This window comes from Anopheles ziemanni, chromosome 3, assembly GCF_943734765.1.
Source record: "Anopheles ziemanni chromosome 3, idAnoZiCoDA_A2_x.2, whole genome shotgun sequence".
NCBI classification, from domain to species: Eukaryota; Metazoa; Arthropoda; class Insecta; order Diptera; family Culicidae; genus Anopheles; species Anopheles ziemanni.
This window is the reverse complement of record NC_080706.1, coordinates 23,606,967-23,629,851: the sequence shown is the minus strand read 5'-3', so window position 1 is coordinate 23,629,851 and position 22,885 is coordinate 23,606,967. Positions and strand designations below refer to the sequence as shown.

Below are 22,885 nucleotides of genomic sequence, written 5' to 3'. Positions count from 1 at the left end.
TGGTTCGTTGTTTTTTTCCTTCGCGCTTCTTCCGCCCGGTGAAAATGCTAGCATAATGACAAAATATCTCGGCAGTAGAAACGATATGCAATTCGAAGATTTGGTTTGATTGAAGAGATTTCCACGTTTTAATAACGTTTTGTCTCAAATATTAAAAAATAACAAATAACAATTCATTTCCCCTAAACTAAAAAGCTGTCCATTCGATAACATACCAAACATTGTCATTTTGGAACTGGCTACTTTGAACATCCCGTATCAAACGTTGCCTTGCTATTTCTTTCCGCCAGTACAGGCCAGTCCATCCACAAAATAAAAAGTATACAAGTAATTTTGTTCAACTTGGATTTTAATCAAGTTTTATTTTTTCCTCACTTAAAGGTTCACCCTTTCCTTCGCCTTCTTTGTCGATCTCTTTCTCGTGGTGTTGGTATAATGCTCGGCATAGGTGTCGACGAGGAATGGATCGAGCCCCTACATTTATCTCCCGCATGAACGACGCCGGTGGTACCCGGCCATGGCGGAAGATTACGGCAAATACCAACCACTTTTCCACCACACACCTGCCCAACACCCGCTCAGAAACAGCAGCCGCTAAGTTTACTTCGACTTCTTGTTCTTGATCTTCTTCAGGTAGAACTCCAGTTCCTTGCCTTCCAGAATGTATCCATCAGCACGACCAGACTGTCCGGGGCGGGAAGCAATGGCAGCTACAAAAAAAAAGAGAAGGTTAATAATTATTGCCGTCCGAGCACATGGGACGATTATTTGACGTCCAACAGGGGTGTGAATTGTTTTTAGTAAGAGGTAAAAGAACTCGATATCAGTGTAACTATGACGAGTCAAAAGATCATATCTCACTGGCTCCAGAATAGGCATCTCAGAACGAGCGTACCAACCGGATTGATCCTTGCCGAAGCTTGGACGTGAGTCACGAAATGGTATCATCATTCGAGTTCGTTTCCTCACAAAAAAAAAAAAAAAACAACGCACGCACTAATCGTCGATGCCGACCACAACACTTTGCACAATCGTTGCACCAGATTATACGTACCCAGCAGACGTCCAGCGTTGAACTGTTCCTCCAGGGCGACATCGATCTTGGCGGTCTTCTGGCGCTTGAGGTACTTCCTCATCGTACGCTTGCTGCGCTGCTTGGCGATCACATCCTCTTCGCCGGCCTTCAGATCACGCTTCTTGCCCAGCGGCAGCAGGTAGTGGCTCTCGTACCACTGGCGGAACGGGGCAGCGTCGATGGCGATGATAGCGTTCTTCACCAGCGTCTTGGTACGGACGAGCTCGTTGTTCGACGCGTTGTACACGACGTCGATGATACGGCTCTTGCGGGCCATACCTTCCGAAGCCCAGGCGAAGTTGCCGGAGTCGAGACGGAGTGCACGGAACTTCCTGTTTCCACCGCGGCTCCTCACGAAGTGGACACGGGTAGCACCAATCTGCAAACAAACGAAAATTCGTCAGCATTATGGAACCAGCAGCGAGGTGGCTCGATAGTCGAACAAACCAAACCTTAACTTGACCATATTTACCTTGGTGTTGGCGGCGGGGCGTCCCAACTCATACTTCCTCTTCTTACGGATGGCAGCCTTCTTACCACCGGTTGCCCGCCTCTTGTGATAGCTATCACGGCTAATACCTGCGGGTTGCGGTCATAAAACAAAACATAAACCATTTTAATGAACCACTGCAACGAAGTAAGCACGATCTCATCGACCGCCGGGTGCAAGTCCCTATGGTGGCATCTGCCATCACCGGGTCACAACACAAATACATCGGAAAACGTGGACTGTTGCATCGTCGAAAAATTGAACAAAACAACTCGACGGAAGGCACTTTCACTCACTTTAGGCGTGGCAGATGATAGCCAAGCCACTGCAATGTCGGCCAAACCGTTTCCAATGCATTCACGTTGATTTTGCAGCATAATTCGGGCGGACACGAGCAAGCGACGACTTACCCATTCTGATGTGTTGATCGGGAAAGAAAGAACCGTACCGGAAGAGCGAATGTGGTAGGCTTGGATTTTGACATTTGCCGTTCGCCCGATACTATGACAGCAAGCGGTGCTGCCAACATAGCGCAATACAAACTTTTGCCATTTTACGGCGTAATCGAAGTGAAACATTATTGTAGTTTGAACGTGACGTTAACAATTTAATGTTATAGGGATTTTCTGATGATATCATAGCAGCTACAACATTATTTCTAACTGCAGCACATGATATTCCAACTGCATCAGCTGATTTGATTCAACCCGGTTGAATCCGGTTGAATCCGGTTGCACTTGGCAGAAAATACATAGATTAGAAGACACTAGAAAATTTATAAAAACAAATGGTATGTGTAGAGATCTCGTAGAAATTCGGATGGTAGATTTAGTCAAATAATGCAAAGTAACAAACTATTATCTTTTCATACAATAACGATTATTATTGTTTAACTGTGTGTCTATTTATCTGCCAGTTTATTCCTATGCTAGTTGCATTCTCCAAATGTTCATTCTATTCGGCCACAAATCGTTTGCGGGGTGCGTCTAGCTTCCCGACCAACACAGCATATTAACATTATTGGACTCATGCTATCGCTCAACTGGGGACTGGAAAATGCACTCGAAATTTATTTCATCCGGCAAAATAGTATAGTTTTTTTGTTTAATTAAAAATAACTATTTTTGACAATTGTACTTCCAACAACACAACGCTTTCCCGCCGCCTGTCTCACTTTTTCTCTCTCTAAATGTCTCTCTGCCGCGTAATTTACCGCTACATCACATTCAGCTTTTATTTTAATTCTGACTGCCGGCAGAAAGGGCCGAATCTGTAGAGTCGGTTATGAGTGCATTGTTTTTTTTCGCTTTGCCCAACTGAACACATTTTGAAGCGGAAGTCCCATTGGTCGAAACGGAAACGTGCGTAACAAGACGGAAGGCATCTAGTAACAAAACCATGGAACAGATTACAAAAATAACTAACATAAGTATGGTGCGATAGCACCGCATTCTAGTTGCAGGTTAGGTTAGTGAATTAAACAAAACCAAAGCTTGGTACAGCATGTTTCTGTGAAATTATAATAAAGCGATAACAGAAGTAGATGGATCATCGGTAGTGCTTAAAACACATTTAGAAAAAAAAAAAAAACTTAATGCTTACAAGTTAACCCTTTGCTCCTAGTCTTCTGGTGTGGATGTATTAGACATAGCATTAAACGGAAACGTATTTCAAAGTTGTTTAGCGAGAACAGCAAAACATTGGACCACAGTACTTCCCTGCACTTGACAAAAGATGGCAAAATTAAGTCGACATTAGGCATTTTGAACATGCTTGTGTAGTGACACCGGTAGGTTATTATTTGAAATAAAAACGAAAACTGTGACCAGCTGAAGTTACTTATGGTGCACAACACGCTTTGCAGCATTTTTTGACAACTTACTGCATTTCATTGCTAGATTGAAGTGTTGCCTTTTTGCCAAGTCTTTCATCGCATCTGGTCCGTAAGTTCAGTTATTAAGCTTTTCATAATTTACAACATTCTATTCGCTCTTTAAAGCGTTCGGTGTTGAAAGTGTTAGGCAAATAGTTACATCAGCTTTCATTATAATCGTACTTTTACCCATTTCGTAATCTCTCATCTATAGCATTCGTTCATCAAAACATTTTCTCCTTTGTTAAGACTTTGTTACTTTACAAAAATAGAGACTTCTGGTTGGTTTGTTTTCTTTTTTTCTGATTAGTTTTGCCTTCTGGTTTTTTGTTTCGGGTCAAGCCATTTTTTGAAACTGTAGTCTTTTTATTTTCTATATCTTCCGTCGCGCTATCCTATCGATCGCTATCTCATATGCCTGCTTAACATATTATTATTTATCCTGTTTCGGTTCGTTATGCATGCCTATGTCGGCCCCCTTTAGACGGCATGGGAAGATTGATTCTTCTCTTGGCGGGGTTGGTCTAGTAACTGGTTTGATCTAAGCACTACACATTTATGCACATTGACGGGAGTGAATGCTTTATATACCAGAAATCGTCTGCACTATCCCCAACTGGGAACCTCAGGGAACGTGTTTTGTGTTTCTATGATTGCATGCAACTGTTCCTACATCCGTTCGGTACGAAACGGATGAATATGGTTCAACATTTCAATTCAACTCTCATTCTCGCCTTGCTCCCTTGCTCTGGCTGTCTCGCTTTCTAAATCGATCCTCAATCACAATCAAAGCTTGTTTTAAACACACATATTTATAGTATATAGTATATTATTTTGTTTATCATTCGATATAGTCATACGGTGGAAAAACATATCGTTATGTTTCGTTTCGAATGCTGACCTTTATAATTCCGCGGTTTTTCAAACATACATTAAAAACAAAACAAAATTATAGGGGGACAGCAAAAACAGATATCTATATCGACCACATTTTCGCTTTGTCATTCACTGTCCGGACTAAAATTAACGTACGCAGCTTCCATAAATTTTCTTCGGTTTTCTTTAGCTTTTAGTATCTCACTTTTTCATTCTCAAGCGTCGATCGTGTATCGCTCGGAACGGTTGTGGTGTTATCATTTTCTCGGTAAAGTATTACCTAGCGTCCGGCTTCTTGCCTGTTCGCGCCCAATAACCGCGCGAGATAATAATCGTAACTTTAAAAAAAAACACACACGCACACACAAACATCACATTTAACCTTTCAATATCAAATTAGTAATCGATGGAACTATTTGGGAAACTATACAACGCATGGGGTTCCGCCGCTGCTACACTCCAGCCTACTTCGGTATTCCCTTTTTTTATCTGCTAGTCCTCCTTCGTCTTGGACTGATGGAAAGCATTCCCGTAGCGAAGTTGTTTGTTTAATTTTCACAGCATTTGACTTTAGTTTACTTAAAAATCCATTTGTCATGATTTTCTCGGTGGTGTTGGCGGTGGTGCACGTCCAATCTCTTTGCGAATGTTCTCATATACTGTAATGAAATGGGAGAGACACAGAGCGATGCAGGTATTTATTAGCATTGCAATTCTGGAAGCAAAGCGCATTTTTCCGATAACTACCTGATAATGAGTTGTTTAAATCGTTCACTGCCCTCGGTAATGGTAGCTGTGAGTCCGAAGTCGACCTGTGAAAGAATAGAAATCATATTTAAAAAATGCTTTATAGGTTTAACACAGTTTGACGGTAAGGGCCAACATTGTTTGCACAAGTATAAGACGGTAAAAGTGCCATAAATTAAAAAAAAAGCTTATAATAGATAGATCATGCTAAAAAAACGTTCTTAACTACCAAACAAATACGAATATAAAATATAGTTGTTGTAAACAAATCAAATGAGCATCGGCACAATAAGCAGCCACGAGTTAAACAGCTGATTTTTTTTATTGCTATACCTAATCGTGTGGCTGTGCTGCATACGATTGTTCTGCAAGTCTTGTCTTGTGTTTAAGCTTAAGGTCGACAGCGACGGCGGAAGTTGCGTGCGCTGCAGATCATTCGAGTCGCATGCATATCTGCATTTGGCGTGGTGTAGATCCAAGCGGAATGAATACGAAAGGAAAGAGAAACAGAGTTAGTTGCTGGTTCCGCTGGACGCAGAATCGAATGGTGCTTCCAAAATAATCTACCATGAACTATTCCTCCGTTCTATGCGTTAAAGGCACGGTTAAAGAACGGATGAAAGAAGTACAACAATTTGAGAGCAAGTGAAATAAGAAAAGATTACAACAAGAATAAAAAACCAGAAGCCAACGAGATCAGTTTAGATCGCAGGGAGCAAACAAACTGTAGACAGAAAACCGCAACCGAGTTTCGAGTTCAACTGCCGTAAATAGATCTTTAAATAATTCTTTCTTTGGTGATATTCAGCAGAGATGGATGACGCTGGCCAATACTACCGGATTCAGCCTTCAGCATTTCTATAACTTATGTTCGTACTACCTATTTAGATTGCGTGTATCTGCAACGATCGTTCCTCAATCAATAATGGATAAAAATTCTATCCCAAGCATAAAACGCATCATTTTCGGACGCCACGGTTTCACTGGAAATGTTTTATCGACGAATCTATTCCCTTGTTGAGTGATTATAGCCCATGGTTTTACTACTGGTCCTTGTTTATAGAAATAAGAAGGTCAGGAAATTGATCGATTTTCCAACACTATAATGGAAGGATGACACATGAAATAGATTGGATATATTAAAAAGGAACAGTCTGATCAAACGAGTGTCTTCTATTGCAAATGGTTACACATCGGGAGGATGCTCTATTCCAAGATCATGATTTAAATATATGCCTACCTCTAATAATTTTGTTGTTCTGTTTATTTAAGTTATTATTTTTAAATTTATTTTCCCGGCTAAGCTGGCTAGCTCGTCATTTCAGCCCGTAACATTTGCTTTTCATTCGCCCTAAAAAGATTTTATTTGCTCAATCATCTATTGACGTATCTGTGTTACAACGATCCGAATAAAAACTGGGCTACGTTTTCTTCTCTGATACACTTTTTTTTGCATCCATTCTCCTCTTTTTAACATCGAGAGACCATTAAAACCCGAAACGCAAAACTAATCTACAAAAATTAACGTACGAATACGGAGCGGTTAAATTATTAAAGTAATGTAATATCACAACGAATGTACGTGCCATAGAGCAGCCTTTCCCCCTTTCTTTTCTTTGCTCCTAAACTGCGCGTGCGTAACCAACCCCCTCTGGCGGGGGTGCAGTTACGTTTATGTACAACGCATTTCCCTGCGCATTCCCCCTCCCTTTTCCCTTTACAGCGTGACTACACATGTTGGAAAGCCAAGCCGAAAACTATTCTAGAGGAAAATATAACACGGACAGCTACAGAGAAACGGACCGAAAAGCTGAACGAGGGGTAAGGGGCCGTCGTAGAGCCCTTTCACAACTACGGAGAAGAAGGTGGAACGAACGAACGCACGGGGCACCAACAAAGTTTACAAACGACGCAAGCTCTCTAGGATCGGCCGCTGGGCCGCGCGTGCACTGCGCGTTATGAGGCGGTGATGGTGGTGGTGGTAGTGACGGGTAAAGTTGGTAGTACTTTTTTTTTCGGTCCCCTAGTCGGGTCTTACGGTTAACCGGTGTATCACTACTTAGACATAGATTTCGTCGACGTACTTAATATTGGTGTACTCGCGGCCCACTTGCAGGCTCTGCTGTTCGGCCTGTTTCCGCTGCAGCAGCGTCTGGATGTAGTGCTGGACGGCGAAGTAGACGAACTTGTACTGGGCCTCCGTCTGCACCATGCCGGATCGCTGCGAGCGCACCATCTGTATCGTCCGCTGGATGTCGATTTCACACTCGTGCCCTTAAATAAGAAAAAACCGAGGAACCGATGGTAAATAATCGCTCAATCGTGTTGCCCCCGCTGCTCGTGCCACTCACCTTGGCGTAAGATTTGATCCAGGATCATATCGATTACGATGAACGTACCCGTTCGTCCGATACCGGCCGAACAGTGGACACATATGGGGCCCTGCGAATATACGGTAAGGGGATGAAAAGGAAAACCGTCAGATTTCGATTCCCGTTTCGGACCGTAGAAAAACAATTGCATTTTCGTCCGAGCACCTACCGGCATCACTCCTTCCAGCTGAAGTTGCGCCTGGCGCGTGTTCACGTCCTGCAGGAAGTTCAGTACGCAACCAGGATCGGCCGGTACGCCGTGGTCCGGCCACACCTGGAAGTGGTATTGGTAGATTTTGCGATCCTCCTGTCCGCGCCACGACAGCAGAAACTCCCGGAGCGTGTAGTCGGCGGTACTGGTTTCGCTCAGGCAGCGTACGCGCGCATGGCCCCACTCCTTGCTCTGCTGCGGATCGGGCCAGTACTTTTCGCACTTCTTCTTGCCCCGCTCCATCTCTTTGGTTGTCATGACGATGACGCGCGTGTTCTCCTGCCAGATCATGTTCCAGAAGTCCTGTATCGTGTTCGCCAGGCAGCCCTGCGTCGCGATGTACGTCTTGAACATGTCCTTTTCGTCCCGCTTGTGCGGTGACTGCTGCTGCTGCAGCTGCATCCGGGAGGTTAGCGACTCGTTGCGTTTGTGCTTCATCGACTGCAAACGATCCGAAAGTTCGTGATCAGAAACTGCATCACCGCTGAAAGGCTCGGAGGCTAGGGGAGCGGGACGCTTGCTTACCTCAACACCGGACGTCTTCAGGGAGCACTGGGCGCACGGTTTGTTCAGCAGCTGGCAGCTCGAGCAACCCTTGGTCGGCTGACCCAGCCCGTTGATGCCGTTGGTGGAGTTGTTGTTGGTCGCATTCCCGATGCCGCCGCCATTTAGCGAACCGCTACCGCCGACTCCCGATTGGGCCAGATTTTCCGACGACGAGCTCATGTCGTTCTGTTCCGCCTCCGTCGGCTGGCGGATGTAGTTGGCATTGATGTAGTCGGCACCCGGCACCGTACTTTCGACATCTTTCAGTTTCACCCGGGTGTGGTCAACTGGTCAGATTTGGAAGATGGAAAGAAGAGAAAGCAAAAACGCCATTTGTTAATCGAACGCTTCCTCAAACTTGACCTTCAATGCATTCAATAATCGTATCCGGTCTTGAACCCTTGATAGCACTAAACTATTGTTGAGTGAATCTGAATGAAGTCCATGGATCTGAATCTTCCAGTTAAGGATCAATGAATTCCCCAAAAAGACTGCAAAAACCCATCGAGGAAGGAAAGATCCCTTTTTTCCAAAGAATCGAGAATTGAATAAATTAATCTCATGAATCGGATTCAAGGTTCGATTTGTGAATCGAAAAAAAGCATGAATTTTCAAAAGGTTTATGAAGCACAACCATACACCAAACCCAATACACGATTTAATTCAATTATAAGGCCATCTACAAAAGTATATCCCACTTTTACTTAAGACATTGAATTTTTTTTTATTGTACTGCCACCCCTTATAATAAAAACTCATTCCTCCAATTTAAAATCGCGTTTAAAAAAATGAAAAAAAAAAAAAATTAGTGCAATAATGGCTGCATTCAACGACAACATTATGCCATGAAGGGTTTAAAAAACATCCCCATCCACAAAAGCGGGACTTTTTCTCCTCGCGCTTAAGCGTTTTATTAGCCCACCTCCCACGCGGTTCGATTCCTGGACAAAAAAGGATGAACAATACTTCGTGGAATGGCCCCGTACATTGTACGCCGGACTGACAGGATCATACATTTAGCAAATACGCCGGAAATTGTGAGCGATAGGAACAAGATGAATGCAGCAGAAATACAAAGAGACGGAAACAGGTTTTTAAACTTCACCCGAGAACGTCGTCGTACGGAGAAACGGTAATTGTATGCATTGGTCAGCCTTCGCGTACCTCACAGTGCAAGGAAGTTGCGTCCATATGTCCCAACGCTACGATGTGTGTTCTGGAGCTTTCTGAGAACATCGAGAAACCATACAGCTCGAGAGGGGATTGTCTATCGAACTGGACACGACGACTTCTACCAATGTGAAAACTTCTCCTCTAACTAAGCTGTATCATTGATGTACAATATTTTTCTACCACCATCTAGCACATTATCAAAAAGGAGTTAACCGATCTGTAGGTGAATTAGAAAATTGCCCATCATTCAATTGCGACGCATTTCAATTGCACAGACGATTCCGATCCGCGAAAACCGCCACCGACTGTTGGTGTATTTAACTGAAATTGATATGCGTATCATTTCTCCACCATCGCGGCGTGTAATTGTAATTGTTTCACCTTGACCATCCATGTCCGCGTTGTTGTACACCCGCCGAGCTGACCCACGCGACCAGCAATGGGCTAGCAGCAAGCTCTGTCCCAACGCCAGTGACGCACACTCGACTCTGAGTCGTTGTTGCTGTTAAGGCATCCAGCTGCGCTCCGGGCATGAGCCGTTTTCGGGTACTAATTTACATAAACATTACAACAGCGGCACGCTACGAGGCATTATTGCGAACATCATTTCCCTCCAGTTCGGGCCGGATTTGTCTCGCGCAACAATTGCAACCGCTTGCAACACACGCAAAGGGACCTATTAGAAGGGAGGCCCGTATTTTTTTGTTGTTACACAAAAACATTAAAAATAGTACAGGTGTTGGCGGTGGCGGTGGTCACGTGCTGTGGTCTCGGTTCTGAACTTGAATTTGCATACACCACCTCTTCCCGCTTCCAGTCGGAGGAGAGCATATCTAGCACTCATCATCGGTCCCGTTTTTTACCGAGTGTTTCCACCAAAGCCCGCCACTGAAGTTGATGATGCTGTAGAACTAATTAGCTCGACGGGATGGGAAGCAAAATGGTGCGGCATGAAGTGTGTACCGACCGCTTTGACCGACATTTACGTAACGAGCTTCCTTTCCACTCCGTCCGGTGGCGAGCAAACCGGTCTAGGTGTTGTTCTACTCGACTTCAACAACCAATTCAGTTGCACCCGTCAGAATGCAAAAAGTGACCAACGAATGGTTGTTGGGCCAATCATAACGTCAAGCAGAAAGGGGGACATTCTGGTGTCGTCGGTCCTTTGATTGATCTGGAACATTAGTTTTCTAAGTGCGCCCGCGAATGCAAGCAAGTAGTACGCGGGTGTAATAGATGCACCTAATGGCACCATTTGGACATCCATTTTTGGAGCCAAAGTGGTTGGTTGATTGGGTGGCCCCGTTCTTCTTGGCGCCGTCATGCGATGCCGATGCAATCATAATGCTAACGACACGATGTAGAACGCTTCTGGGTCAGGCTGCGGTGCGGTAGTGTCAACTAATCGATTCCACCACGTTTGGCACGCGAACTTCATCTCGTTAGTCGGCGACCTTGACCTGTGTTCGTGACCGCTATCAACGGGAAAAATGCAGCTCTCTTCTTGGAGGAGGGGAGGACGGGAAAAGACCGGCGAAAGGATTACGAATGTCTCATCCAACTGGCAAAGTGTGTGAGCTGTACGGCCTTCAGCTGATCGACAAGTCGTCCGAATGACGACTTCGATTGCCATCGAACACGCAGACGCCGTTGACGACGACGACGACGACGACGGACACCTCATTTGTTCGCCGTGGATCGCCCCGTTATGGCGCCTTAACTCACAGCCATCCCCCCCCTTCCCTTTCTCCGGTTCCGGTAAAGGAAGTAAAAGAACGTCGCTGTGCTAATGGCGATCGATTGAATGCTTCCCGGTTCACGGTATTCCACGCTGTAAGATGGAAGGTATTTCTCCGGCCAGCTCCGGTGGTGATTATGTACACTTTTATGAGGCTTAAAATGACACCATTCTAACGCATTTGCCAGACATTTGCCGCGGGCAGAAAGTGTTTCGTACAAACTACAACCCGTCTTATGACAACGCGGAGGACGATGGAGGTGTCGTTGATTGTGCTTTTTGCTCGCCACCACTCACACGGGGTGTGTAGATGTGTGCGCCGTGTGGCGAACTTCTCCAATCCGTGCGCCAAAGATGTCGTAAAGTGTTTCCTTGCCAAAGTTCGATGCCATTTCAATGGACAGCACTGCGACGATGGATTGAAATATTCGCATTTTATCAGTATGCAAATAAAGCCAATCGATACGATTGGCCGCGCGCTCCGATCCGGTACAGTGTGTCCCCCGCCCGTCCGTTCCGTGGTTCCGTGCGGCGTTTGATTTACGGCCGGACATGCAGCCGCGGTTCTGTTTCTCGACTTTGTCCGCGGGCCTCTCTTTCTCGCTCTCGCTCGAGAGCCGGTGAGTGGGATTTTTTTAATGCACGCACGTTCCTCCTTGGCGCTTCTTACGCGCGCGGGCTTGGAACCGGTAAACCGCAGCCTCACAAAAGCGCCGTTGTGATTTAGAACTCTGCGGAGGCAGCAGCGCAAAAAAGCACGGTCCCCTCGTGGGATTCACTCTGAATGTGTTTACCGCCGCATTCAGCGGGACGGAGGACTTTTACGCCGGTACGCGGGAAGTTGTTTAGCTTTAATTACGACCATCGGGTGGTGCGCCATTGCGGAACGTAAAACTTTTGGGAAATCATTGTTTACTACTCCCCAACCCGTAGAGGAGAACCTGGATGTGTATTTTTTCAATCTCAAAAAGAACAGAAAAAATAGCAAACAAAACCTGTGTTCCTTTCGTAGCGGAAACCGATTGAACGTATATAGAAATTCACCTAAACGGATCACCGGGGCTCCCGCAGCCCAGCGCCAGGCACCGCGCTTCAGCCAGCAATACTTACATGGTAAAATGTTCTTATATCTATTCTTGGCGCGGTTCTCGTTCCGCTGGCCCTCGCGGCGCGAGAACGTGTGCCGGCACTCCTGCTGCTGCAGAGATTCGAACTCCTCCCAGAAGCCGCCTTTGCCGTACGACTGGCCGCTGTTTTCCCGCTGCAGCTGCTCGACCCGATCGTTGATGCCGGCCGCGGTGATGCGCGTCGCGTTGAACGGCTGGCGCAGGTGGACGACGGTGCCGCACGTCTCCACCATCGGGTTGCGCTTGTAGTACTCGATCAGGTCGCTCAGGGTCGGAAACTGCTGGCCGCCACCGACGTCGTACATTTTTTCCTGCGAATCGATCAAACGGGAGAGCACGTGTTAGGTTGGTGGTGTCGTGTCGAGTGGTAGAATTTATACTTAATTCTATGCAAGAGTACACACCGGGAGGGAAGAACTAGGGACTCAAGGATGGATGGATGAAATAGTACTGCGCAATTGGAATGTTCACTTCTTTGCACACTAATCAGAACGTCGTCATTTGTTCAGGTTCACTGGCTAGTCAAAGCTAGACTGAATATCTTCACTGCTCCATTCTTAAAACCCTTTCTCAAGATAACCTGACACACACCACCAATCTGGAAGTGTGAAGGTGAGTAATACTTCGTTCTTATGTCAACACGGTTGAGAAGTTGCGAAGATAAGGTAAGAGTGTCGTCACCGAAGCACCTGTGATTTCCCCCCGCCCGGATGTAGTCCCGGTGACGAACTTTCCAAGCACGCAGCACATTATCTCCCTCCTAACCGTTAGTATGTTTAGCTCGAATGTGCACGAGGTAAAATGATTCACTTCCGCCAACTAATATCTGCCTAAACGACGAAGCCCCAAAATGGTGCCGAATCCTTAGAAACGTACATGTGTCTGCCTCCAAATAAATCCAATTTGGAGAGAGCCGCCGCATTGCATAAAAATCGTATGTATTTCGGGGAAAGACCCGAGCGCAATGGTTGCCAATTGGGGGCTGACGTGTGCCAAATGTGATCCGGAAGCCACCTAACACGCATTAGCACTAAGACACACCTTATGCTGTCTACTTGCTCTAGAGCACGTCGTAGCTACGTTGAGAAATTATGAGCTTAAATGTGTTTATTTTTTCATGTGTTTCCTACATGGTTTATGCAATTATATGATGGCAGGTTGATGAAACTTCTATCACGGCAATCAAAACTAAATACATTTTGAATTTCGTTTCGATTACTCCGTTAAACGTTATCACGAAAAATAAAATTCATTAAAATCCATCCTTTTACGATGGAACGAACATCAAGCGTACGCTTCAGTGGCAATTTATATAACTGAATCAACAAATCGATTTCGTCCTTCACCACCCTGGCCTGGGCAGCATCAGACCGTACCGAGGAAATCCTTGCCGTGACGCAGCAGTGTGACGCATTTTCACTACTTTATTGAGCTGGTGCTTTTTATTTTTTTTTTTACTCTACCGATCAATGGTAGGAAAAATGGAAAATAAATCCCCAACCGGAGACCGTCTGTGCGGAGTTGATCCGCTTCAAAATCCGACCTTTCAAAGATTGTTGTGTACGACAACAAAAACTAAAATAGTAAACTTCAAACAACAAAATATAGACACACAAACACCTTACACAAAAAAAAAAAATAAAACAACGACGCCGTCCCTTGCTCGCGCTGTTGGCCGGTTGAAACCGCTACAAACACGGCATTCAGACCTTCACTGTCATGCCATGTTGGGCAGCTGGGAAGAAGGGCTGTGTACTCATCCGCCGTCTGGGGCTCAACGTTCTTCCCCCTTCCGCTCCGTGTCTCTCCGTTTTGGCATGCTATGCGTTACTTGTCGCCGGACCGTGCGCCTAGTGGCAAGCCAAGGTCACCCGGCCGTCGCGACCGTGTTGGAAGGAAGAGCATTAACATACGGCTGCTGCTGCTGCTGGCTGATGTTGGTGGTTCCGCGACGAATTCTCACACCTTCCCGCGACCGTTCGTCGTTTATCGGGCTTCGAACTTTAGGCTACACTTCCTCGGCACGCCGTTTACGATTTCTTCCTGCTCCTTTACACACTAACTACGCTTCCCCACTAACGACGTTTCTTTTAATTCTCTTAATTAATCGCAGGAATGTACCAATTGGGTTCCGGCGCAAATGCATTTACATTTCGAAGGTTTGGGTTGTGAGAGCACAAGGGACGGGGGGAGTGTCTTACACCGAAGCGGGAGGGATACTTACATGCCACCGGATCATCACGTGCGTCACCTTATCGTCCGCCCGGACCGAGAGCACGAAATCGCTGAGCTTGCTTTGAGATTCACGCACTAGAAACGAACCATTCTTGCCTCGTTCCAGGATAAGCTTTTCCGCCTCCTTAGCGGACAGGTTGCCGTGGAACCATCTGAAATCACACCGAGAACAGAGGTGGAGAAAAGTTAATGAACCGGTTTTGTTTTTTGTTTGCATTGCGAATGCGGCAGGAAGAAATAAGCGCCGGAAACACACGTTTAAACGGTACCACTTTCTGTTTTTAGATGTTTCGATTGATCCTTTTTTTCTTTTTGTAACGAAATTATTTCTTTCCCTGGAGGTTATTGTTGCGCAAAAACTTGTGTAAGCACCCAACGGAAACCGTTGCTATTTGCAGCCGAAAAAGCCACACTTACGTAGCGGTGGAGGAGGTGGAGAACACGCTAATCGATATATCCGTAAACAAATGCGTCCCACGTAGCAACCCCGGCGGACGGGGCGAGTCGCAATATGAAAACAAACGGAGAACTACTAACGAGCCAGCTGCTCACGAACGGTGGAGGAAGTTCAAGTTCAAGTTCTCCGGCTTGCGGTGCTGGGGCTGGGGGTAAACTTCTGTGTTTTCTTGATTTTTCGCGGCACCAAAACCCGAACACAACGTGACGCGTCAACCGTGGTTGGGTCGTCTGTGAAGGCGCTCCGTAGTGGACCGATGCTGGCCAAACACTGCCGAGCAAGACCGTTCTCACCGGACTAAAATTCCCGAGCGAGAACGGCGACATAGTGGTGGGAGACTGCTACACTGCCTTTCCTGCTTCGTACCGTCGGCCACCCACCTGTCTGTTGGGGGCCCATGAACGCCAGCGGATTTCGAAGTGTATGTACCGCGCAGAAACCGATGGAGGTTGTACTCATTAGTTGAATAAAAATAAATCCCAACATCCTTGGAAAGTTATAATATTCCATCGCCTGTAGTGCCAGATCGATAGTGTAAGGCTACTAAATTTGCTCCACCGTTTCCTATGTTTCCGTATTCTATGCAAGTATTCCTTTTGATATTTTTTTAGTTTCATTATAAACACACTATACAATTGTTTAAATGTATAAAAGCTATTAACAAAACTATACACGAGAAGCTTTTACTCTTAAAATAACCGATACTATGGAGCTTTCATCCCTTTAAACAGAACCGGTTGGAGCTTTCAACCGGTTCGCTGCTTATGACGTCAACAAAGCAGTGTTGCACGTTTTAGAGCACTTTTAGGCCAATTTTAAGAACCTAATTTGCAATTTAGAGTAATTTAAAATAATTTTTGAATCTATAGAATGCAACAAAGCTACTTTACTTCTGATGAAAAAAAGAGATAACATATGCACCGTACAGTATATAATTGTTTGGACAAAGACAAGGTCCAACATCCTCCATTAAGGCTTAACCCAGATGAGCGAAAGGTGCCCGTGGTTGTAGATATGCCCGGCCACAAAGCTTGTAATGTGCAATTTCCCCTAATAGCCGGAAGTGGTGGCTAGACGGTTTTTGAAATAGGAAGTCGGTATTACTCTTTAGACGCGTTGGAAAGCGTTTGGCATAACATTGCGTCATCCGTGTGATGCAGAATGCTTCCGGCGAAAAACCCACTACAAGCGGGAGGACATAGGTGGCAGACGTTCACTCCTGATAGGGTAACTTCCTTTCTGTTCGACATCGCCATTTTCCAAGTATTGACATCCAGTAGAGTGCCGTAAGTGACTAATGGAGTTAAACTTGCCTTTAACATTTTCTGCACCGGCAGCGGTGGGCAGAACGAAAAACGATTCATAAAAGTTGCAAGGAGTTTTTTTTCTCTTGCTTTTACCAAGAACCTCAATGTCGTCAAGCGAATAATGAAGTTCGATCACGAGGTGTCCAACGGCACGTCACAAACGTGTCCAAAAAGGGTATCCTTTTTTGGGAGATGAGTATGTGACGAAAGCGTATCACGGTAGTGACATTTCGTCGGCGTGGATTATTCACGTCAAAACCGGCGAAAATAATGATGCGGTAAATATCCATACGACAACCGACCAAAACACAAGAACACGTGCTGAGCGGAGAAATGTAAAAGCGCGCGATGGGAAGAAAGCAAAATCAACCAAACCGAACGCTGCCTGGTCCAACTGTCTACCGGTGGCGCTGATGAATATTTATCTTCCCTAATTTGACACACTTTCAACCACCCCCCCCTTTAAACTCGTTGGAGTAACCAGCATTTTCCGGCGGGCGTACCATATTACCCTTTAACATTGGGAACACATGCACGCGGTGATCAACGCCCCGGGTGTTTGATGCGCCCTTAGTGGAGAGTTGACAGACAGCCCCAACCCTTCCTTCATCTGTCGGATAAAACTCACCCCACCAGTGGTTTACATTTTTCTTTTTGTACTTTCGAGACAGAACATCCACGACAAGTTTGGGACAAGGCATTGGGTGAGTGGAGAAAAAAATGACAACATCTAGCAAACAAGACCGCTTGCACCCTAAAGGGTGCTCGGCTGATCGGGTCTGAGGGAAAGAGATATCATCCTCAAGGGTTGATCGGTGGGGCTTGCGTAATTTACCGGTTTGTGTGTTTCTTCCTATACGAGACAACACCACGGCGCATTAGTGGGCGACAAGGCAGGGAGGTAGGAAGGCAGCTGTAGCAAGGCAACAGCCACCACCACCACCACCGCCATATGTGTTGCGATCATCACACTGGATGATACGAGCCTCGGCGGTGTGCAAGTACTTATGTTATGCATTGCTCAATCAATCAACCTGCCCTGTCGTGTTGATGTGTTACCTATATGTTTCTTTTTTTAATGATTTCTCTCTAGTAACACGTGCCATCTCTTCAGTTTTCCCACCTGTCAACTCAAAATAAGCAGTTTTAGATGAAGCAAAGCACGTTGGTCTTTTGGTACAGCTATTGTGTTTTCCCGGTTCCGGCATTTTCCCCGTTTGTTAGCAAATTGCGCAAATCGAATTTCCTGCGATGAAAGTAAATTGGCCTGTGCGCGATTGTTTTGTCTGACGTCCTTAAAGGGAGGCAGGGAACAACAAATCGGATGATCTCGTTGAGGTGCTCTCACAGCAGACTGTTAGTTTTGACGAGTTTATGTTACAAATGAACACAACACATGCTTCCTTTTTGGGATGGATCAATCTCGTTCCTTCCGATATCAGGGCAGTTAAAAACAACGCAATTATTTACCCGAATGGATGGGGCCATGTCTGGCACGTATCTGTTTGCCATTCTGTTTACACTTTTAATCATGCCTGTGTAGCGAAGAAGAAGCTCACTACCCTCGCCCAGATCGTGAGATCATTCGAACGGAAAGCTTCGCCTTTTCTTATCCATCTCCAGCGCGGTCCGTTTATCGAAAGTCACCTTCACATTTCCAAACGGTGTTTCCCTCACTTACAACTGTATGGTTTCCGACAAGAGGTTAAATTGAAGAAACCCGCAAAAGGGTGTGATGGCACAACCGGAGTATGTATGTTATTGTACTGGATGGTGCATCGGATGAGGGTTTATAGCGGAACGATGAGTCAACATATGGAAATTATCTACGTTCCTGGTTTTTTAACACACAACTAAAAGGCAACGTGACATCACGTTATGCTAATGACATAGAGTAGCTGTTTAAGTAAAACAATCAATTTGAAGAAAGATAAATAATTGAACAAAACACAACCCTACGACAAGGAGCAGACTTTACAGAATGCAGTTTTTGAAAACTTTACCAGGCACGTTGCGATGTCCTTTGCATGGGAATAAATGTGTGTATACAGTAGAATTTTAAATTGACTTAATTTTATGTAAAAAGCAGATTCGTTCAATGTTGATTTTAGATTTTGTTTTTTAATTGCACAAACAGTCCACCGCACAAGTAATCATACATTCAAATCGAGAAAATATTTCTCCACCAAACAAACTACCCAAACACACAAGCGGTGCCCAACTGAATATTCATTATTTGGCCAGCCGGGTCCTTCGCTGAGCCGGCGTGCGATCCCTAAAGCACACTTCTCGGCTCGAGAGCAGTTGAACGAAAGACGAGGTTTGTGGAGTCCCCGTAGAACCCAGAACCTTTTTTGTGGAGTAGTTAAATTTCGGTGGTTCTCTTGTTGCTCTGAGATGGGAAGGACAAAATTCAGAATCAGTCGAGTCGAGTGCACGGCAAATAATTATTGTTCAACTCAAAAGACAATAATACATTTGCCCCGTTGGTGATCCAGTTGTAGTGCCATTTTGATAGAAGACGCCCATAGTTTTTTTGTTTTTGTTTATCACCGACGGATATTCTTGGTCAACCATTGTCGCGCACGAGAACCGGTTCTACCAATTTACACACCAACACCATTAATCGGACTCGTTTCTACCTTTGTTTTGCCCGTTTTGCGACATCTTTCCCGTCGCGGTCGATCGTCGATCGTGAGATCGGGTGGAGTATTCGCTAAACATTTGCTCAGCAGTAGTCGGACGGCTGATGATCCTAATAACGTCCCCTGCGAGCGCCATAATCCTCGTGGAATGTCTTGGCTGAGGCGATGGCGGGAGACTGGAACACGCTGCATAAATATTGTTCCACGAATACTTCTCGACTGTGTGTGATAAACTTGTTCCATTCCTCCCTGCCTGCAGCAAGGCGTTCCGGGTAGGGATTATTAGCGATTCGATTCGATTGATTGTTTGAGAACTTCGTTTGCACCTTGGACTACATTTTCTGAGTGTATTTTGCAGAAGATTACGACGAATCGAACCGACCCCTCGTATGCCATTTGCTTCTCGAAAATATTTCTTATCACTCCCTTGCTTCTGCGGAAACCTATTTTGAACCCTCCAATCTACGGTTTTTCTGAAGCGCAATTACACTGCATCACTCCCACCCCGGGAGGAATTCATCTTCCAGGTTTGATGTTTTTAAAACGAACATTGTTCCCAGGACAATCGCTAAGCCCTTGACACTGGTGGCATTTAATCAAGCGCCCGGGTGAGTAGTTTATGTAAAGTGGGAAGTTGAAAATATCTGCATCATCATAGACCGCCCGCGTCCGGATGTTTCGAGAACTTATTCACGAAGGGAAGAAAATTCCTACATTACGAAGCACCACACACAGACCCCATCCCGCCCGCTGCGCATGTCCCTGTATTTCCTCCGGAATGAGGGATTCAAAAGATGATGGGCACCGTGTCAGGCGTCACAATTGCATCACGTTTATGGAAATACGAATGATAAACCGCCATCCCAACGACTCCCGGGTGGCTTTGCAAGCCGGACTCGACCGACAGGCGCCTCCAGGGATAAAGACTGCTCGCGTGATATTTTGAACTCACTCTCGTGGCCTATCATTTACCAGTAGAAATCGTCTATTCAGACGTCCAGTAGCAGCTCATCGCTTGCTGAAGGTCACCGCAAACTGTACAAGTGCTATGACTCCGAGAAAACTTTGCAATGGGTTTGCCCCAGCCTGAACCTCCGGTAGGATCATTAGACTTGAATAAGGTATTTTACTATTTCATCTTCGTTCTCTTCAAATATATGCCGATAGAAAAAAAAATACACCCTTATGTATGTACCTAAAACAATCATAGAAAAAAGTGCCAATAAAGTTTTCGAGACATAAACAAGGCTCATTAAACGTGCTGTAAATGAGTTGTAGTTAATGGTGCCGTTTCGGTTAGCAGTTCCGTTACGCTTCCTTGCACCAAAACGACGATAATGAGCTCGAGTACTGGGCAGTCAAGTTTAATGTGTTTCAAAAGTGCATCTTAAAAGATTCGACAGCACGATAGTCTCCTACAAAGCGGCAAGATCAGAAGTCGAGACACACTGACATTGAAGCAGGGAAGTGTTTCGGGAAATAAAAACGGTCCTGTTTACAATGAACTACATCAATTCCCTTGTGAGGGGGGTTAAGAAGTCGTAACTTTAAAACAACATTTCTACGTGATCGGCATGCAATTACTCGAACGAACTTTACACAAACCCCGTCAGATGGTTAGCAATTTCGCGTAGACCTTGCAAAAAAACACAAAATTATTCATTTAGACACCAGAAGAATGTTGGGCTACAACCAATGTTACCATGCCAAAGAAGGCCAGAATCTCTGCCGTAGAAACTGAAAGTAACACTTGCGAGTGGGTGTACGCCAAGATGACATAAAGTGCTGTTGCCTTCCCGTGATCCGGTCTGGTTCCAGTTCAATTCGAAACCATCGCCAAAAAGGCAAAATAACCGGGGTGTCTTTCGCCGGCACCAAAGCGTCCCGATTAAGCCGCGGATCGTTAAACGGGCTCAAAGACATCCTCATAAGAAAGGCATGTAGACACCAACCAAACAGGCACACAACGTACCTCGGCGGTAGTTCCACCCACTCAGCTTTTACGCAGTTAATGCTTACAGTACACGGGCAGCTCGGAACAACGTGTCTCCTCTCGTATTGCGCCAGTACAAAAGCTCCATCCACCCCCCACCGACCGGTTAACAACGGGGTCGAGGATATGATTCAACGGCCACAAGAAGAGGAAGATGTAAATAAGACCATCAAAACAAATTGGTGACCTGGACATTTGCGCCGATGCGTAACAAACAACGCCCCACCAACTGCCTTGTTGTTGTTGTCGTCGTTGGTCAACCCACTCCCTCCGCACACACACACACCGGTGTGTCCTGATCCCCTCAAACCCCATTTCAGCGTCACGGCCGACAATTGATAGGGGCATTGATGGGAGGGGGGCAAAGTGTGACCAAAATCCTTGCAGATACTTGTTTTCTTGGGAGACTGCCTGACCACTATTAGACCAAAGTGATCCGCAAATGGGTTAATTGTTTCCCACTACGAACGCACGTGCGCGAGGGGTTGCTCAAGATTTCCACCGACTTAAAGGAGATCGAATGAGAATGGGGTAAGGCGGTAAAATCTGTTGAGTTGCCTTTTTTTCTGCTCTCCTCTCCCCCCGCGGGGAAGCTTGATCAATCAATCAACAACCGAACGACGACGAGCGGTGAGGGGTTAAGTGCCGCATGCGGGAAGGTATACTAACGGATAGAACAGCAGCGTACTCCGCAGTTCCGCAAACGCGGTGCTGATAATGATTTGCGCAACTGGCACCGCCAGCAGGCTCGACGTGTCTAGGGTGACTCCGGCGACAGGTGACGGAGGCTGGGCCGTTTCTACGGCGGTGTTGGTGGTGATGGAGGGTTCGTCGCCAGCTTCCTCCGATGTCGGTGTCGTGAGGGCGGAATCATGCTGCTGTTGCTCCTCCTGTAGACGCAGCTGGTGCTGCTCCTGACGCTGCTGAAGCTGGGCCTGCAGCTCATCCTCCTGGTCGATCTCCTCCAGGATGCCACTGTCGGCCGACGAGATGCTGGAGAACCGACGCCTCAGACATTTGCGACCCGTGCGTGAAAATTTACTCGCACCCTTCTGGGCCGAGGGCAGACGATGGACGTGATCACGCTGCAGGAGGTCGTCCTGCTGCTGCTGCTGATGCTGCTGGCGGATCACTTCCGTTGGGGTGGACGAGCGACGCTTCAGGTAGTCGACCGTACCGATCGTGTTGGTCAGTTTGAGCACGTACTTTTTCAACATGTTTGCTTCTTCCACAGTTAGTATCCACTTATACAAGAAAAAAAAACCAGCTTTCGTTGGTTTACTTAACTAGCTCTCGTCAAACACCCTTGTGTCTAAGTTAACTGGAATCTTTCTTTTTATATCTCTCTTGCTTCGTCCCACCGAAAGGATGCGTTCTATTTCTTGATCACTGACTGGACTGAGCACTTCGCCACATCGACTTGCTGCTTCGTTTCCACCTTGGGAAGTAGAAACTCGACGATGTGCTCGAAGAAAAATCCTCCACTCATTTTAACAGACACAAACTGAACACGGCTCCCGGTAGAATATCTGCAAGGATAACGTTCTCTGCACCTGGCTTTACTGGCACCGGTAAATAATAGTATCTTGTTTGGTTTAACTCGAGCCGATCGACAGATAATTCAATTGTTTTTTTTTTTTGTTACGCAACGTTTATGTTTCAGCACAAGAATGACACAGAGTTGTGGTTAAATCCAACCGATTACTTCCTCACAACAAAATTTCCAGGATGTTTCCAGACTTTCGTTGACTTGCGGCACACACCACACACTGGTCGCGCTGGCTTTTAGCTTTCGTATTGTTCTCCACGGTTGGTTTGAGTGGAAATTTACCAATATTTCTTTTTGTTACCGCTTCGAGTTGACTGCGAACTGTCGCCTCGACTACGAGATGCTGCTGGTTACCGAACCTGATCCGCACTAAGCCGATCGCTGTCGATCGCATGTCATTTAATATTTATACGAGCGAGGCGCTTTCAGCGGGATCGCGGGACGGCTCGGATGCGCGTGTATTAGTGTGGT

At 45.9% G+C, this 22,885-nt stretch overlaps 2 protein-coding genes across 2 annotated transcripts; both read right to left on the bottom strand.

Annotated features, from left to right (window-relative positions):
* Positions 1 to 337: 337 nt before the first annotated feature.
* LOC131289392 (small ribosomal subunit protein eS8) lies at positions 338 to 2,019 on the bottom strand. The gene is made up of 4 exons (XM_058318629.1): positions 1,976 to 2,019; positions 1,548 to 1,654; positions 1,055 to 1,454; positions 338 to 710 (listed from the first exon to the last, which is right to left on the bottom strand). The coding sequence occupies exons 1-4, from the start codon at positions 1,977 to 1,979 to the stop codon at positions 601 to 603; spliced, it is 621 nt and encodes a 206-aa protein (XP_058174612.1). The 5' UTR covers positions 1,980 to 2,019; the 3' UTR covers positions 338 to 600.
* Positions 2,020 to 4,802: 2,783 nt separating this feature from the next.
* Positions 4,803 to 22,082, bottom strand: LOC131288412 (tyrosine-protein phosphatase corkscrew). The gene is made up of 10 exons (XM_058317544.1): positions 21,535 to 22,082; positions 14,453 to 14,615; positions 12,212 to 12,539; positions 8,176 to 8,477; positions 7,603 to 8,085; positions 7,413 to 7,503; positions 7,146 to 7,335; positions 5,395 to 5,514; positions 5,062 to 5,126; positions 4,803 to 4,973 (listed from the first exon to the last, which is right to left on the bottom strand). The coding sequence occupies exons 1-10, from the start codon at positions 22,080 to 22,082 to the stop codon at positions 4,909 to 4,911; spliced, it is 2,355 nt and encodes a 784-aa protein (XP_058173527.1). The 3' UTR covers positions 4,803 to 4,908.
* Between the last annotated feature and the right edge of the window lie 803 nt (positions 22,083 to 22,885).